The 18,761-nt window shown below is 48.7% G+C and overlaps 1 protein-coding gene across 1 annotated transcript; it reads left to right on the forward strand.

Moving 5' to 3' along the window:
- Positions 1-67: 67 nt before the first annotated feature.
- Positions 68-15,885, forward strand: LOC134350229 (high affinity cGMP-specific 3',5'-cyclic phosphodiesterase 9A-like). Its single transcript, XM_063055235.1, has 12 exons — positions 68-89; positions 3,868-3,943; positions 4,672-4,753; positions 5,397-5,471; positions 10,197-10,283; positions 10,938-11,042; positions 11,421-11,503; positions 12,275-12,431; positions 13,522-13,635; positions 14,462-14,566; positions 14,971-15,099; positions 15,751-15,885. Exons 1-12 carry the CDS (start codon positions 68-70, stop codon positions 15,883-15,885), a joined length of 1,170 nt encoding a protein of 389 aa, XP_062911305.1.
- The last annotated feature ends 2,876 nt before the right edge of the window (positions 15,886-18,761 follow it).

The raw sequence follows: 18,761 nt of genomic DNA on the forward strand, positions 1-18,761 counted from the left end.
CAATAACAAGCTGATTTATTGATTTCACTCACAGACAGAGAGGTCCTACTACAGAAATTCTGCACTGATGTCACCGTCCAGATCTCCAGGTACTGGACTGAGAACAGCGGAAAGCGGGAACGTGATTACCGGCGCTCTCTCTCCCCTTCATTACTGACGGTCCCCGTTGCCTTTGGTGGCCAGGCCCATAAGCCCACAAGACATAGAATACTGCTCCTCTATCCCCCATCATGGCCGATTTATTTTCCCTCTCAACTCCATGGACCTCGGAGACTGGAGAGAGCAGATAGTCTGAGACTGTTTACCCTGGAGCAGTGGAAGCTGAGGGGGTGACCTGGTAGAGGTCTATAAGATTTGTGGGAAACATATGTAGGGAAGACATTTTACCTTGCTAATGGATCCCCAAGCATGATAACATTGACTCCTGAACTCACAATCTACCTCGTTGCGTTCCTTGTCTGCCTGCGCTGCACTTTCTCTGCCACTGTGACACTTTATTGTGCATTTTGTGATTGTTTCACATTTTCATGTTTTTTTTTGGTATAGGTATCAAAAACAAGGGGGCAGAGGATGGAGATGTAAAGTCCATCTGAGGTGTAATCACTTTCACACAGGAGGACATTAAAATTATTCTTACACAGAGAGGGGTTGGTTATCTAGAACGGGCTGTCAGAGAACATATTTTTCTGTTCTGTGTGTTCTCTCTGAAACTCCCCTCATCCCTCACCACATCTTCAGGCGGTGTAGGTCTTTGACACAGCACGACATCTTTCACAGTACGTATCAATGTTTTGCTGTTTGATGTGACAAATTAAGCTAAACTTTAATCTTAATTTTTTTCCACTTTACCCCTTGATTTCTCGGAAAAATCCCTCTGTCCCCTCTCTCTTCACCGCCTCCCTCCCTCCCCCTCCGCAGGTACCTGAGGGTGGGCGAAATCGAGAGAGAGATTCGGAATAAGCTGGCTGTCTTAGAGACGGGTGGAGGGTGAGTGATGTTTGTCCACCCCTGCGCCTCGGACAATGGTCTCCATCCCCCTCCTCATTCATTGGGGGGAGGGGGAACATGGCATTCCCACAGTAATGTCATACAGCTACCCCCTCCTCCCTCATCCTGCCCCTCCCTACTTATCCTCCTCCCTCTTGCTCTGCCTCTCTACCTCGTTCTTGTCCCGTCCTTCTTTGAGAGACGCTCGAGCTCTCTCAACCCTTTCTCATAAGACATGCTCTCTAATCCAGCCAACATCCTGATACATCTCCTCTGCACCCTATCTGAAGTTTCCACATTCTTCCTATAAAGAAATGACCAGAACTGAGCACAGTTCCCCAAGTGGGGTCTAACCAGAGTTTTACAGAGCAGCAACATTACCTCGCAGCTCTTGAACCCAACCCAATCCCCCCACTGATGAAGGCCAACATATTATAGGCCTTCTTAAACCCACTGCCATGTTTCTAGTAAATCTCACCCCTTTCACCCCAAACATCGAGTTCAGTGGTTCCAAACCTGGGGTCCATTGACCCCTCGGCTAAGGGTAGGGGTCCATAGCATAACAAAGGTTGGGAACCGCAGCTATAGTTCTTGGTTCTCTTACCCTGGCCATAAGATTAATCATAATGACACGCCTCATGATTTTCTACACCTCTATAATTTCTCCATTCAGTCTCTTGCGCTCAAAGGAATGAATTCCTAATCTGCCCAACCTGTTCCTTTAACTCAGGGCCTTGAGTCCCGGCAATATACCCTTCAACGTCTGCCTTTTTCCCAGTTTAATGGTAGTTTTTCTAGAACGGGGTGACCAAAACTGTACACAATATTCAAAGTGCAACCTCAAGAACATTTGGTGCATCTGTAACATAGAAACATAGAAAACCTACAGCACAATCCAGGCCCTTCTGCCCACGAAGTTGTGCTGAACATGTCCCTACCTTAGAAATTACTAGACTTCCCCATAGCCCTCTATTTTCCAAAGCTCACTGTATCTATATAAAAGTTTCTTAAAAGACCCTATCGTATCTGCCTCCACCACCGTTGCCGGCAGCCCATTCCATGCACTCACCACTCTCTGAGTAAAAAACTTACCCCTGACATCTCCTCTCTACCTACCTAAAAAGAGGAATAGATTGAGTGGTCAGCCAGCGCCTCTTCCCCAGGCACCACTGCTCAATACAAAAGGACATGGCTTTAAGGTAAGGGGTGGGAAGTTCAAGGGGGATATCAGAGAGTAGTTGGTGTGTGGAATGCACTGCCTGAGTCACTGGTGGAGGCAGATACACTAGTGAAATTTAAGAGGCTACGATACAGGTATATGGAGGAATTTAAAGTGGGGGGTAATATGGGAGGCAGGTTTTAGGGTCGGCACAACGTTGTGGGCTGTACTATGTTCTCTATGTTCTATATTCTACTCCCCAGCACCTTAAACCTGTGCCCTCTTGTGGCAACCATTTCAGCCCTGGGCAAAAGCCTCTGACTATCCACACGATCAATGCCTCTCATCATCTTATACGCCTCTATCAGGTCACCTCTCATCCTCTGTCGCTGCAAGGAGTAATGGAGGAGTTCACTCAACCTGACGTGACGTCCAACTCCAGTACTCAGTGCCCTAACTGATGAAGGCCAGTGTTTAGAAGGAGATGGGTGAACTCACTGAAACTTCTCAGATCCTGAGGGGACAGGACAAGGGAGATATTTTCCCCAGTGAGATTGTCTCTCGATCGAGGGGACAGAGTTATCAGAACTGGGGGTGGGGGGGCGCTGGGAGTGTCATTTAATACTGTGATAGGTAGGGACCAGCACGTGTCATCAGAAACAGACATGACTGCGCCTCTGTTTTGTGGAATTTAATGCCATGGATGGTGGTGGATACCAAGTCATTGGGTATATTTAAAACGTAAGTTGATGGTTTCTTCGAGTCATAGACTCATAGAACACTCTAGCACAGAAACAGACCCTTTGGCCCATCTAGTCTGTGCCAAACCACTTATCTGCCTCGTTTTATCGATCTGCACCTGGACCTCCAATCCATGTGCCGATCCAAATTTGTCTTAAAGGTTGAAGTTGGTCCGGTTCTCTTGCATTTCTTATACTCCTGAAACACCTCATTGTGCCTGCTTATTCCTGCACCTCCTTCTTTATCTCAACCAGGGCCTCAATATCTCTGAATACCCAGGTTCCATAAACCTGTTATCCTTGCCTTTTATTATGACATGCACATACAAGCTTTGTACTCATGAAAACTGAAGTCCTCCCTCTTACCAAGTACACCTTTCAAAGAAAACAACCTGTCCCAATCTATACATGCCAGATCCTTTCCGGTACCATCAAAATGGGAGTTTCTCTGACCAGTAACGTCACCCGCTCCCCCACCCCGGCACCGCTCTGTCACGTCTAAAACAATGGAACTCCGAAATACTGAGCAGCCAGCCCTGCCCCCCACCACAACCAAATTTCAGTGATGGCTAAAACGTCATAAATTTCACTTGCTGATCCATGCTTTAATCTCTCCCGCCTTTCCTACAATACTCCTTGCATTGAAACATACGCAGCTCAGAACCTCAGACCCACCACGCTCAGCCTTTTGATTCGTGATTTTGTAACAACACCTTTCTTCACAACACTTGCGATTACTAATTTAGTAGGAAGGATGTTAAAGGTTACGAGGAGAAGGCAAGAGAATGGGGTTGAGAGGGATAATAAATCAATCGTGATCGAATGGCGGATCGATCAACCCCGCACACCGACGCTCTGGTTCGATCACACCCCGTGATTGTTGCCCTCCACTGTGGGTGTCCTCAGCACAGGCTGATCGCACGATCCCACGGACACGGAAGACCAGGCGGTTAATCGGGAATGGCTTGGATTCTGTTGCAGTGGAGAGCGGGAAGAGAGCCGAAATCGCCAAGTGTCAGGGGGAGATCGAAAGGCTGCGGGAAGAGCTTGCCAAGAGGTAGGAGGTACACAAGAGGCCACCCTCCGTCCGATCCATGTCCGCAGGGTGAATTCTTCCCTCTCAGTGGGCCAGATCAGCATTTATCGGCTCCCTCTCGCCTCCCTCAAAGGTGGGGCTAAGTCGCCCCCTCGAACAGCCACAGCCCACGGTACGGATTGGGAGAGAGGGAGTCCTGGGGTTCAGGCCCGGCGACGGTGAAGGAATGGCCCACAGATTTCCGAGTGGGAGTAGTGGTGGAACAAACAGTCCCCACAAACATAAAGCTGCCCTCATCCTTCTGGGCAGAAAGGGGTGCGGACGTAGATACTGTCCGAGTAGCCCGGGCGAGTAACAGCAGAGCGTTCTATAGACTCTGCACTCTGCAGCAATGGTAGAGGGTGAGGAGTGAGGGTGTTTAGGGTGGGTAGGTGGGGTGCTAAATGAACGGCCTGCCCTGTTCTGGATGGCATTGCGCTCCTCAAGAGGTGCTGGACCACCGTGAGTCAGCAGGGTCCGATAAAAAATCTCCACAATATTTTCTCAGCAACCCTGAGAAAACCCTGGAGATGTGGGGCGAGATTGTTAGTGTTGGACAGAGGGAAAGGGACACACGGAGGCGGGGGGTGGGGGGGAGCTGAAGCTCAGGGTGAGTGGATCCTAGATGTCGAGTAGCGTTGTGAAGGGCCGTGGGATTGGGGTGAGGAATGAATGCTGAAAGCTGATCTCTCTGTCTCTCTCTCCCTCAGATCCCTGTGGATTCCTGACTCCCCATGTCCCCCTGCCAGCAGGAGGCTCACCCCTCGCCGCGACGTTCCCTCATATCCCAAGGTAAGAACCCCCCTGTCCCAATGTCTTCAGTCACTCCTCCTAGTCTCTGTGAACTTCTCCAGCACCTAGAACCCTCCTTGTCTCTGTAAACTCCTCCCACTCCTACACCCCTCCCCAACTCTATTCCCCCTTCCAGCCCCCACACACCTCCCGGTCTTTGTAACCCCTCCAGCTCCTATACCCCTCTCTGCTTCTGTGAAAGACAATTCCTGCCAGCACGCCCCTCACTGAGTGGGGAGCACTACACTGTGGAGGGACTGTGGGCTGTGGGGGGGGGGGTGAGGAGGGAGCACCACGCTGCAGGAGGGGCACTGAGGAGGGAACCTCATGCTTTCTTCAGACGAAACGTTAATCCAAGGCCCAGTCTGTGCATGTTAAAGTCCCACAGCCATAAATGGGGAGTCTGGGATGGGTGGGGGAGTGAGTTTCTGCCCGGGGTTCCAGAATGCTATTAATGAGATCTTACTGAGCGGTGTTTCCGACTGCATAGACATAGGTATGCGCTTCTGTGAAAAGGCACCAGGCTGGGGGTGGGGGTGTGGTTTGGTGCGGCCGAGGTTTAAGACACGCATTTGGCTTTGACGTGGAGATGTTGCCCTCGTGTACTGACATCCTGTTCCTCTTTGTGCCTCCCCCCTCCCAGTACACCCTCTCTCCAGAGACCATCGAGGCACTGAAGAAGCCAACCTTCGACATCTGGCAGTGGGCTCCCAACGAGGTAGGCATCAGTAATTTCAGAGGCGGAGCTGCTGAGCACAGCAAGAGTCCATCACCGGGCAATGAGGTGCAGTTCCTCATCGAGTCCCACCCCATGGGAGATTGCCTGTTTGAACACAATGTTATTGTACTTGGCCAGCTCTCCTTGGAATTGCTATTAGCTTGTTATTGTCACATGCTCGGAGATACAGTGAAAAGCCCGTGTTGCATATTGTTCATACAGATAAGATCACTACACAGTGCACTGAGCTAGATCAATGCAAAACAATAACAATGCAAAATAAAGTGCAGAAATTACCAAAAGAGTGCAGTACAGGTATACGATAAAGTGCAAGATCATAACGAGGTAGATTGTGAGATAAAAAGTCCATCTTGTCACATAAAAGGTCCGTTCTAGAGTCCGACAATCGTGAGCTAGAAACTGTCCTTGAGCTTGGTGGTGTGTGATTTCAGGGTTTTGTACCTTCTGCCCGACGAAAGAGGAAATGTCCGGGGTGGGAAAGGCCTTTCATTATGCTGGCTGCTTTACTGAGGCAGTGGGAAGTGTCGACAGAGTCCGTGGAGGGGAGGCTGTTTTCCATGATATACACAGCTCTCTGCAGTTTCTTGTTGTCACGGGCAGAGCAGTTGTCGTACCAAGCCGCCATGCATCCAAACAGTATGATTGCTGTCGTGTGTCCATGAGAATTGGTGAGGGTCGATGGAGATATGCCAAATGTCTTAAACCTCCTGAGGAAGTAGAGGCATTGGTGAACTTTCTTGGCCATGGCGACAAACTATTAGTGATATTCGCTCCTGGCAACTTGAATCTCTAAGCCTTTCTGCCTCAGCACTGTTAATGTAGACAGGGGACCATCCCCCACCGTCACCTTCCTGAAATCAATGACTGGCCCTTTCGTTTTGTTGACATTGAGGGAAATATTGTCACGAAGCCGTATTACTGAGCCATTGGAGATTATTGTAGGTCCCAATGGAAGGATCATCCTTGTCCCTGCTCTCTCCCAATTGGTTCACTGGTAGACTCTTCCTTTCTCTGTGATTGGATGACCTTTAGTCAATCATTCCAATGCCTCCATTTTCCTGTCAGAACATTCAAAGGCAATGGGATTTCAAAATGCTGCATACAACCTGTCACCTCCTCCCTCCCTCAGTCTCTCAAATGTACAAACCTGTCAACTCCTCCCTCCCTCAGTCTCTCAAATGTACACAGCCGGTCATCTCTCTTCCCCACTCTTTCAAATGTACAAACCTGTCACCTCCCTCTCCCAGTCTTTTAAATATACCCAGCCGGTCACCGCTCTCCCCCAGTCTCTCAGTGCAATACACGTCACCTCTGTTGTCTCCCCAGTCTCTCAAATGCACACAACTTCTCTCCCCAGTCACTCAATCCTATCTTTCTCCACCCATCTCCCCGCTCACTCTTTCTTCAGTTTCTCTCCAACTCCTTCTCTTTCTGTTTTTTTAATTCTATTGTGATCTTTAGGGATATTCAATATTCAGGAGGGATAGACACGAAGGAAGGGGAGGTGGGGTGGCGTTGCTGGTTAAAAAAGAGATTAACGCAATAGAAAGGAAGGACATAAGCCGGGAAGATGTGGAATCGATATGGGTAGAGCTGCGTAACACTAAGGGGCAGAAGACGCTGGTGGGAGTTGTGTACAGGCCACCTAACAGTAGTAGTGAGGTCGGAGATGGTATTAAACAGGAAATTAGAAATGTGTGCAATAAAGGAACAGCAGTTATAATGGGTGACTTCAATCTACATGTAGACTGGGTGAACCAAATTGGTAAAGGTGCTGAGGAAGAGGATTTCTTGGAATGTATGCGGGATGGTTTTTTGAACCAACATGTCGAGGAACCGACTAGAGAGCAGGCTATTCTGGACTGGGTTTTGAGCAATGAGGAAGGGTTAATTAGCGATCTTGTCGTGAGAGGCCCCTTGGGTAAGAGTGACCATAATATGGTGGAATTCTTCATTAACATGGAGAGTGACGTAGTTAATTCAGAAACAAAGGTTCTGAACTTAAAGAGGGGTAACTTTGAAGGTATGAGACATGAATTAGCTAAGATAGACTGGCAAATGACACTTCAAGGATTGACGGTGGATATGCAATGGCAGGCATTTAAAGGTTGCATGGATGAACTACAACAATTGTTCATCCCAGTTTGGCAAAAGAATAAATCAAGGAAGGTAGTGCACCCGTGGCTGACAAGAGAAATTAGGGATAGTATCAATTCCAAAGAAGTAGCATACAAATTAGCCAGAGAAAGTGGCTCACCTGAGGACTGGGAGAAATTCAGAGTTCAGCAGAGGAGGACAAAGGGCTTAATTAGGAAGGGGAAAAAAGATTATGAGAGAAAACTGGCAGAGAACATAAAAACGGACTGTAAAAGCTTTTATAGATATGTAAAAAGGAAAAGACTGATAAAGACAAATGTAGGTCCCCTGCAAACAGAAACAGGTGAATTGATTATGGGGAGCAAGGACATGGCAGACCAATTGAATAATTACTTTGGTTCTGTCTTCACTAAGGAGGACATAAATAATCTTCCAGAAATAGTAAGGGACAGAGGGTCCAGTGAGATGGAGGAACTGAGCGAAATACATGTTAGTAGGGAAGTGGTGTTAGGTAAATTGAAGGGATTGAAGGCAGATAAATCCCCAGGGCCAGATGGTCTGCATCCCAGAGTGCTTAAGGAAGTGGCCCAAGAAATAGTGGATGCATTAGTGATAATTTTTCAAAACTCGTTAGATTCTGGACTAGTTCCTGAGGATTGGAGGGTGGCTAATGTAACCCCACTTTTTAAAAAAGGAGGGAGAGAGAAACCGGGGAATTATAGGCCGGTTAGCCTAACGTCAGTGGTGGGGAAACTGCTGGAGTCAGTTATCAAGGATGTGATAACAGCACATTTGGAAAGCGGTGAAATGATCGGACAAAGTCAGCATGGATTTGTGAAAGGAAAATCATGTCTGACGAATCTCATAGAATTTTTTGAGGATGTAACTAGTAGAGTGGATAGGGGAGAACCAGTGGATGTGGTATATTTGGATTTTCAAAAGGCTTTTGACAAGGTCCCACATAGGAGATTAGTGTGCAAACTTAAAGCACACGGTATTGGGGGTAAGGTATTGGTGTGGGTGGAGAATTGGTTAGCAGACAGGAAGCAAAGAGTGGGAATAAACGGGACCTTTTCAGAATGGCAGGCGGTGACTAGTGGGGTACCGCAAGGCTCAGTGCTGGGACCCCAGTTGTTTACAATATATATTAATGACTTGGATGAGGGAATTAAATGCAGCATCTCCAAGTTTGCGGATGACACGAAGCTGGGTGGCAGTGTTAGCAGTGAGGAGGATGCTAAGAGGATGCAGGGTGACTTGGATAGGTTGGGTGAGTGGGCAAACTCATGGCAGATGCAATTTAATGTGGATAAATGTGAAGTTATCCACTTTGGTGGCAAAAATAGGAAAACAGATTATTATCTGAATGGTGGCCGATTAGGAAAAGGGGAGGTGCAACGAGACCTGGGTGTCATTATACACCAGTCATTGAAAGTGGGCATGCAGGTACAGCAGGCGGTGAAAAAGGCGAACGGTATGCTGGCATTTATAGCGAGAGGATTCGAGTACAGGAGCAGGGAGGTACTACTGCAGTTGTACAAGGCCTTGGTGAGACCACACCTGGAGTATTGTGTGCAGTTTTGGTCCCCTAATCTGAGGAAAGACATCTTTGCCATAGAGGGAGTACAAAGAAGGTTCACCAGATTGATTCCTGGGATGGCAGGTCTTTCATATGAAGAAAGACTGGATGAACTGGGCTTGTACTTGTTGGAATTTAGAAGATTGAGGGGGGATCTGATTGAAACGTATAAGATCCTAAAGGGATTGGACAGGCTAGATGCAGGAAGATTGTTCCCGATGTTGGGGAGGTCTAGAACGAGGGGTCACAGTTTGAGGATAGAGGGGAAGCCTTTTAGGACCGAGGTTAGGAAAAACTTCTTCACACAGAGAGTGGTGAATCTGTGGAATTCTCTGCCACAGCAAACTGTTGAGGCCAGTTCATTAGCTATGTTTAAAAGGAAGTTAGATATGGCCCTTGTGGCTACAGGGGTCAGGGGGTATGGAGGGAAGGCTGGGTTCTGAGTTGGATGATCAGCCATGATCATAATAAATGGCGGTGCAGGCTCGAAGGGCCGAATGGCCTACTCCTGCACCTATTTTCTATGTTTCTATGTTTCTATGTTTATCCCCTTGCCCCATATTTTCTCACTCGCTGCAACTCTTTCTGTCCCTGCCCTCCCTCCCTCTCTCTGTCTATTGCTTAATTTGCTTGCTCACTTTCACCATAATATTCATCACCTCTCGTTATTTCCTGTCTCTTTCTTTCTTCTCATTTCAATTTAATTCTCTCTCCATTCTCTCATTCCTTTTTATCTCATTCTCTCTTCATTTCTCAGCTATGCTGCATTCTCTCTTGCTATCTATCTCTCTTGCTCTCTCTCTCCCTCTCTCTCACGCTCTCTCTCATTTGCATCCTCAGATCTTCTCTCACACCATTCTTCCCCACCTCCTTTCAAACAGAGAGTCCTAGATCACGACAGCTTAACCCAAGAAACGTCCGCTCCACCCCCGGTTGATTATGTTGGGGATGAGGAGTACTGGCGAGAAGAGGGAAGATTGGGGTGGGATGGGGGTCTGAATCTGGATGTATTTCTGCACTCCCCACAGATACTGAGTTGTATCGAATACATGTTCCATAGTCTGGGCCTGGTCCACCAGTTTAACATCAATGCCATCACTCTGAAGCGATGGCTGGTAGGTACCCTCACCTCATCCACCTCTCCCAGTAACCATTCATCCACAAGATCTCCATTCTAAACCCTTCCAGTCTACCTGGCTAATGCCCTTCCTCTGTCTGCTACAACTCCCGCATCTCACTCCTCATCTCTCAACTTTCTTCTGATTCATCTATCTCTCCCTTTCTCCTCTTCCCATCCATCTCTCTGTGAAAGAGTTGAGGGGTGGAGGCAGGAATCTCGATTATTATATATCTCTCTCCTCTTCTCTAATCTCTCTTTATTTTTTCCTCTAATGCCGCTCCCTCTATTTTCTCCCATTCTTCTTCCCCACCTCTTCATCTGCATCATTCCCTTACCCTTCCAGAGTGACAGAGATGGGATGGTGATGCGTCCCAAAGGGGGTCACAGAGATGGGAAGGGGTGCAGACGCTGGCGGGGGTGATAGAGATGGAGGAGGGGTAAAGGGGCTAAAGGAGGTTACGGGGACAGGAGATGGGGAGGGGTTAATGGGTTCTGTTCGAAGAGGCTGAACCCAGTGAGGGAACAGAGGGATCTCTGATGGCCCTCAGCCCCTGATGCAGGGATTAGTCAAGTGTGCGGCCAGAGTACCAGCAGGAACCCGATGGACCGAAGTGTCTGTAGCTATCTGCGTCCTCTCTCTGTGCCACAGCTGAGCGTCCAGGAGAACTACAGGCAGAATCCGTTCCACAACTTCCGTGACTCCTTCTGCGTAACCCAGATGATGCATGGCATGATCCAACTGTGTGAGCTGCAGGTGGGTGTATGGGAGCAAGTTCTGACCATCCCGTCCATACTAGTCCTCCGTAACGATCAGTACAGTCAGGTTCACTTCTGTGGTGTTGCACTCCCTCCCCACTGCACCCTCATCATTGCCCCTCCCTCCTCAGCGCCCCTCCCACCACACTCTCCTCAACACCCTCCCACAACATTCTGTCCTCACCACCCCTCCCACAGCACTCCCTCCTCACTCTCCCTCCCAGAGCACTCCCTCCTCATGCTCCCCCCTGATTTGGAGGTGTTAGAGAAGATGGTGAGGGGAGGGAGCCCCAGTTGGGTGAAGTGTTGTGGTGGGGAAGGGGGAGGTGTGAGCCCAGACATACACTGACCCCATCCTTCTCCCTTGTGATCGCAGGCCCGGCTGAAACCCATAGAGATCTTGATCCTGATGACCTCTGCTGTCTCCCACGACCTGGACCACCCCGGGCTCAACAACACGTGAGTCTGAGTGCCCAGCCCCAGGGGGTCACTCCATGTTGTAATTCCTGCTCCAACGTCGGCCTTGATCCCAATCCCCCTCCCACCCCACCCCCCGCCTCCCAACAACAGCTCCAGTGAGTACACCAAAAGCTCCTCAAACATTAACCTTTTCATTCTCGGAATCATTGTCATAAACTTCTCCAATGGCATCTTATCCTTCCTCAGCTAAACGGCACAAAACTGCTCACAATGCACCAAGTGCAGCCTGACCATGTTTTATAAAACCTCAGCATTACTTCCTTGCTTTTATAAACTAGTTCTCTGAAAATGAATGTTAACATTCCAATTGCCTTCCTTACTTCCGACTCAACCTGAAAGTTAACCTTTACAGAGTCCTCACAAGGATTATCAAGTCCCTTTGTACCTCCAATTTCTGAATTCGCTCCCAATTTCGAAATTCGTCTTTACCTTTATTTCTTTTACCAAAATATACGGTGTGGCTGTACACAATGCTACACTCTTCCATCTGCCATTACTTTGCCCATTCTCCTAATCTGTCTAAGTCCTTCTGCAGACATCCTGCTTCCTCAACATTACATACTCCTCCACCGATCTTCGTACAGTCTGCAAACATTGTCACAAAGCCATCAATTCCGTCATCCAATAATTGACACTTAACGGAATGCCAAGCTCGCTGCGGAGGAGAGATGGCCACTGATGACTGTCCCCTGCTCTCAGTCTAAGGGTTGGACTCTTGCCCCCCCCCCACCCCACATCACCCCCAAATAGATACCAGGTCAATGTTCAGACCAATCTCGCATGTCGCTACGGCAACCAATCCTCCCTGGAACAGCACCACTGTGCCGTGGCCTTCCAATTACTCTCAGAGCCTAACACTGACATCTTCGCTGGCACAGAGACGAGAGTCTCGGAGGAGATCCGGAAGGTGAGACATTCTGTAGGGGTTGGTGGGGTAGGGGCAGAGAGGTGGCGAGACTGAGGGAGGGAAATGTGGGAGGAGGCCGCAGGAATTGGGAAAAAGCTCACTTGGAAGATTCCAGGGTGGGAAACTCTCGGGAGGGGGTGGGAGGGGATGTGGATGATCCAACATCTTCCAGATTTCCACAAACATCGCAGGATATTTTACGGAGTGACTGATCCTTCGAAGATACTGAAAAAGCCCAAACACTGATCACCAACAGGCCATAGACAAGGAAGAACCAGACAAGGCTTGTTACAAAAATTGGTCCGACAAGGTTGCAATGGTACAGGAGTTGGGACATGATGTTACAGCTGTACAAGACATTGGTGAGACCGCACTTGCAGTTTTGTGTGCATTTCTGGTCGTCCAGCTATAGGAAGGATATCATGAAGCTAGAGAGGGTGAAGGGAAGATTCACGAGGATGTCACCAGGTCTGCATTCTGAAGATGTCCGTGATGGTGTGGAGGGTTGTATCCGTGATGGTGGGGAGGGTTGTGTCTATGATGCTGGGGAGGGTTGTGTCCGTGATGGTGGGGAGGGTTGGGTCTGTGATGGTGGGGAGGGTTGTGTCCGTGATGGTGGGGAGGGTTGGGTCCGTGATGGTGGGGAGGGTTGATTCTGTGATGGTGGGGAGGGTTGGGTCTGTGATGGTGGGGAGGGTTGTATCTGTGATGGTGGGGAGGGTTGGGTCTGTGATGGTGGGGAGGGTTGTGTCCGTGATAGTGGGGAGGGTTGTGTCCGTGATAGTGGGGAGGGCTGGGTCCGTGATGGTGGGGAAGGTTGTGTCTGTGATGGTGGGGACGGCTGGGTCCATGATGGTGGGGAGGGTTGTGTCCGTGATGGTGGGGAGGGTTGTGTCCGTGATGGATCTGCCTGAGTCTACGGCCCTCTGCAGCCTCTTGTGATCCCATGTATTGGAGCCTCCACACCGGGTGGCAATGCAACCATTCAGAATGCTCTGTTACAGGGAGAGTTGGTGGGTGGAGTGGAAGGGGGGGTGGGAAGCCATGTGTCTGTATACAAGAGGGTCTCTAACCTTTCCCTTCCCCCCAGGGGATGACGGAGCTGATCTTGGCCACAGACATGGTGAGGCACGGGGACATCATGGATGCGTTTGCACAATGCCTCGATGTGTTCGACTACCAGAACCAGGAACACGTCCGACTGGTCAGTAATGAGACCCCAGGGCACTCTGGACATCAGGATCTGGACAGCTGAAGGCAGAGCGGAGGGAGGCACAAAGACAGCGAGGAGTGTAGGGGTCAGAGGGGCTCATAAAGATCGGATGGGTAGAGGAACTGGAGGGTGGAAGGAGTGGCAGAGATGGAAAGGTGTGTAGGGGTTAGAGGGCTGACAGAGACGGGGAGTGCATTAGAACTGGAAGGAGTCATAGAGACAGGTCGGGGTGTAAGGGAGGGAGTGGGTCACAGAGACGGGGATGTGTGTAGAATCCAGTGGCAGGGAGTAGGGTGACATGGAGACAGGGAATGTATGGGCCATAGGCGGTGATAGAGATGGGGATACACACTCAATGTTCTTGTTAATTGGAATTGGTTTATTATTGTCACATGCAGAGATAGAGTGAAAAGCACACTGTTCATACAGACACGTCATTACACAATGCATTCAGCTGGAATAAGGTCAAACAATAACCGAATGCAGAATCAGGTGTAACAGCTACAAGGAGAGTGCAGTGCGGGTGGACAATAAGCTGCGAGGCTGAGACCTGGATTGTAAGGTCAAGTCCATTAATGGCACAAGAGGTCTATTCAAGAGTCTGATCACTGAAGGGTGGAATTTGTTTGAGCCTGGTGGTACGTGTCTTCCGAGGACATTTTACCTTCCCCAGAGTTGTGGCGGGAAGGTTTGACGATGAGGGCCAGACATCACTGTGTTAACAAGATGGGTAGAGGGGTGATTATGGGCTACCCGCGACTTGTCGACTTCCCCCTTCTCTGCAGCTCACTGACACCCTCGTCCTCCCTGTCGACAGCTGGAACAAGTACTGATCAAATGCTGTGACACCTCCAACGAGGCGCGTCCCACCCAGGTCTCTGAGTCCTGGCTCGACTGTTTGTTACCCGAGTACTTCATGCAGGTCGGTGGTGGTGGGGAAGTGTCATGGGTGGAAGGAGTGAGGAAGGAGCATTTCCCTGTGAGGAGGGAGTGTCGCACTAAGTAAAGGACAGTAGGGTGGAGGGAGTGCTGTGGGAGGAGCAGCGAGGAGGGAGTGCTGTGGGAGGAATGGTGAGGAGGGAGCGCTGTGGAGGGGACAATGAGAATGAAGTGCCTTGCTGTGGGAGGAGCGGTGAGGAGAGGGCGCTGTGGAGGGGGCAATGACAATTAAGTGCTTGCTGTGGGAGGGGGAATGAGGAGGGGGCACTGTTAGGGGGTAATGAGGAGGGAATGCTGTGGGAGGAGCAGTCAGGAGGGATGGAATGCCTCACAGTCAGGGGAGGTTCTGGTCTCTATCACTGCTGATGCTGTTGGACCTGTTCCCAGGGAGACTGGGAGAAGTCTGAGGGTTTACCAGTGTCGCCCTTCATGGACCGGGACTGGGTGTGGAAATCTCACACACAGAGCGCATTCTTCACTTCCACCCTCATGCCCATGTTCGAGTCCTTGACCAAGGTAACAGGGCTGAGAGTGTTGGAGGGGGGTGGGATTCACTGGGGGAGGGAACAAGTAACAGGGTTCATACTGAGTGGGGAGGGGGAAGGGAGCAGGTCTTCACCCTCTCTTCATCCCATCCCCAGCCGCTCTTACCGTTCCCTCTTGAGGGTCAATCTCTTGAAGAAGTACTCAGTGGTGGGAACGGTTATGCCGTGGTGGAGAGGAGCTGGCTGAGGTTACAGCCCTCTGCCTCCTCTTGTGATCCACCAGAACAGGTTGTGATGCAGCCAGTCAGAATGTTCTCCATCTATTAAAAAAAATTGTTGAGTCTTTGGTGAGATAACAAATCTCTTCAAAATCCAAACACTGGCATTGTCTTCAAGATAAAAATATAGACCCTTCGGGCCCCAACACCACTCCACATCTCCATGATCCCCCTCTGGCCCCTACACACCTCTCCATCTTGGTGACACCCCTCTGGGCCCTACACCCTCCCCATTTCCATGAACCCCCAATCGCCCCTACACCCCTCCCCATATCCGTAACCCCGAGCTCGAATTCCTGGCAATATTATCAGCAGATTCCTTGTGATTGCAATTGGATGAATGGGACTGCCAACAGAGGGGAACTGTCAGAATCTGCTCCCAGGTTGTGACTCCTCTCTTTCAGCTCTTCCCCCAGCTGGAGGAGGTGATGCTGCATCCCCTGAGGCTGGCGAGGGATCATTATCAGCAGCTCAGAGAGGGGGAGATGGCGAGACTGGAGGTGCCATTGAAGCCCACCGTGGCATCTGTCTCCATCTGACGGGACAGCGGGATTTTCGTCTCTTGGGGGTGGGGTTGGGTTTGAGGTTTGGCAAAGTGGGGCGAGATAGAGATGGGCAGAGAACAAACACACTCACACTCATTCTCCCAGGGCTCTGTGTGGTATAGATTAACTCTTTCCAGATCCTATTGAAAATCAATACTAACCAATCTCCCACAATTTACTTTGTTTCTCTGTTCTGTGCTTCAGTGGATGTCTCCAAACATCTCCACATTATAATCTGTCTTCTGTGTTCTCATCCACTCTCAGCATGCCCTTCCCTCTTGTAGCTCTTAATATCCTCCCTTCCCCCTCCCTCCTCCAGTGGCACTGGAGTGTAGTGTTTAGAACAATGCTTCACAGTACCAGTGACCTGGGTTCAATACCCAGATCGGTGTCAGAGGAGTTTGCATGTTCTCCCCATGAATGTGTGGGTTTCCTCCGGTTTCCTCCCGCAGTCCAAAGACCTACCACTTGGTAGGTCAATTGCTGGTTGTAAATTGTCCTGTGATTAGTCTAGGGTTAAATCGGGGATTGCTGGGTGGTGTGGCTTTCAGGGCCAGAACGGCCTATTCTGTGTTGTGTCTCAATAAGTCAATAAAAACTCCCGATCTCAGCCAGTCTAATCAGGTCAGCAACCTGTGAGCAGTCCTTATCATGAATTACCGTAAATATCCTGAATAATTTGCATCAGATACTGAAAATATCTTGTGAACACACATAACCCAGTATCATAAACATCAGTGACAAGCCTCACTGGCTACCGTATTGCTAATCAGCCTCAGATATGGTAAATGTTGCAAACCACTGTCTCTACACTGAACTAACCCCTCTAAATACCGTAAATATTGTGAACCAAAGTCCAAAGTTGCAGGTAAATTTATTAACATGGTGCATGTTACCACATAGTACCTTGAGATTCATTTCGTGCAGGCATTTACGGAAAAAGAGAAATACCATAGAGTTTACGAAATGCTACTATATGTAGAGACTGCAAACAACCAAGGTGCAAAAGAAGACAAACTGTGCAAATAAAAAATAATACTGACAAAAGGAATTGTAAAGAGTCCTTGAAAGTGAGTTTGCAGCTCATAGAATCAGCTCAGTGTGGAGGAGAGTGAAGTTATCCACGTTGGTTCAGGAGGTGATTGTTGTAGGGGATTAACTGTTCCGGAACATGGTGGTGTGGGATCTGACCAATCTGACTGTCAAAATATTATGAACCTTCTGCACCAGCTACTGTAAAGATCGTGAACACACTATAAATATTGAGCACATGCTATATGAAATGTAAATATTGGAAGAGAAATGCACAGTACCATTAATATTATGAACAAGCTGCAGTGATAAAGGGTTTAAGATAGTGCTGATAAACACAGTGACAACTTGCTGGCTACAAACAAAACTACTCATTATTTTATTAATCACACTTTTTCTCTAAAACAATCACTGTAATCAATAGCCTATAACTTCCCTTTCACAGCTGTGCATCTGAATTGCCTGTACGACCTGGCATTTTTGCGGTGTGAATTGAGATTGGAAGGTGTGACACACTTGTGACTTGGTGTATATGGGCTGAAATGAGATGGCAGGCCTGAGAGGGCAGACCAAGTCAATGCTCACTGATTTAAGCGCTGGACCAGATGGGAAAGGTCGGGTACGGGTCAGATGGGAAAGGTCGGGTAGGGGCCAGATGGGAAAGTTCGGGTACGGACCGTTTCGAGGCAACGGGTCCTGGGCTCAAGAGCATAACAAAGCGGCACGACCCAGGTCAAAGATCGAGTAAGACTGGTTTCATGGCTGTGGACTCACTCCGAGATGGCATTTGCTTACGTTTATTGTTTGCACAATTAGTGTTTTTATTCAGCACATGGGTGTTTGATGGTCTTTTTCTAATGAGTTCCATTGGGTTTCTTTGTTTTGTGGCTGCCTGTAAGGAGAGAAATCTCAAGGTTGTATATAGTATACAAACTTTGATAATAAATGTACTTTTAACTTTGAACTGTAACCTGCAAACAATGTGAAGACAGAGCACCAAGTAACATAAATACTGCGAACACACTCTGCCGGATACAGATATGTCTTGGCATAAATACTGTGAATACCAGCACCATAATGTACACTCACTGGCCACTTTATTAGGTACCCCTGTGCACCAGCTCATTAATGCAAATATCTAATCAGTCAATCATGTGGCAGCAACTCAATGCACAAAAGCATGCAGACATGGTCAAGAGGTTCAGATGTCGCCCAGACCAAACATCAGAATGGGAAAGAATGTGATCTAAGTGATTTTGACAGTGGAGTGATTGTTGGTGCCAGAAGGGGTGGTTTGAGTATCTCAAAAACTGCTCACCTCCTCAGATTTACATGCACAACAGTCTGCAGAGTTTACAGAGAATGGTGTGAAAAATAAAACAGAAAAATAATCATCCAGCAAGTGGCATTTCTGTGGGTGAAAATGAGAGAGGTCAGAGGAGAATGTCCAGGCTGGCTCAAGCTGACATGAAGGTGACAGTAGCTCAGGTAAACGTGTGTTGCAACAGTGGTGTGCAGAAAAGCCTCCCTGAACACACAGCACCAGAACACCACGAAACAGCACCCCGTGACCACTTTATTATGCAAAGGACGAACCTAATAAAGTGGTCTCTGAGCATTGATACCATAGTTATGGTACTGGTGTACTACTAAATATCATAATGGTGACCCAGCTTACCGAATACCATAAATATTGCGAACTCACTGCAGGAAGTACCATAAAGATTGAGAAACAACCTCACAGAATACTGTCAAGGCTCTAAACACACAGCAATACACCACGAATATTGCAACGAGCCACACCGTGTCCTCTCATACTGAATTCTGCAAATATTGTG

This window comes from Mobula hypostoma, chromosome 8, assembly GCF_963921235.1.
Source record: "Mobula hypostoma chromosome 8, sMobHyp1.1, whole genome shotgun sequence".
NCBI classification, from domain to species: Eukaryota; Metazoa; Chordata; class Chondrichthyes; order Myliobatiformes; family Myliobatidae; genus Mobula; species Mobula hypostoma.

Coding starts and splice junctions, on each gene's coding strand:
- LOC134350229 (XM_063055235.1), top strand. CDS start 68: ATGTCACCGTCCAGATCTCCAG. Junction 90..3,867: donor GTCACCGTCCAGATCTCCAG/GTACTGGACTGA, acceptor ATTCTGTTGCAG/TGGAGAGCGGGAAGAGAGCC. Junction 4,754..5,396: donor ACGTTCCCTCATATCCCAAG/GTAAGAACCCCC, acceptor CCCCCCTCCCAG/TACACCCTCTCTCCAGAGAC.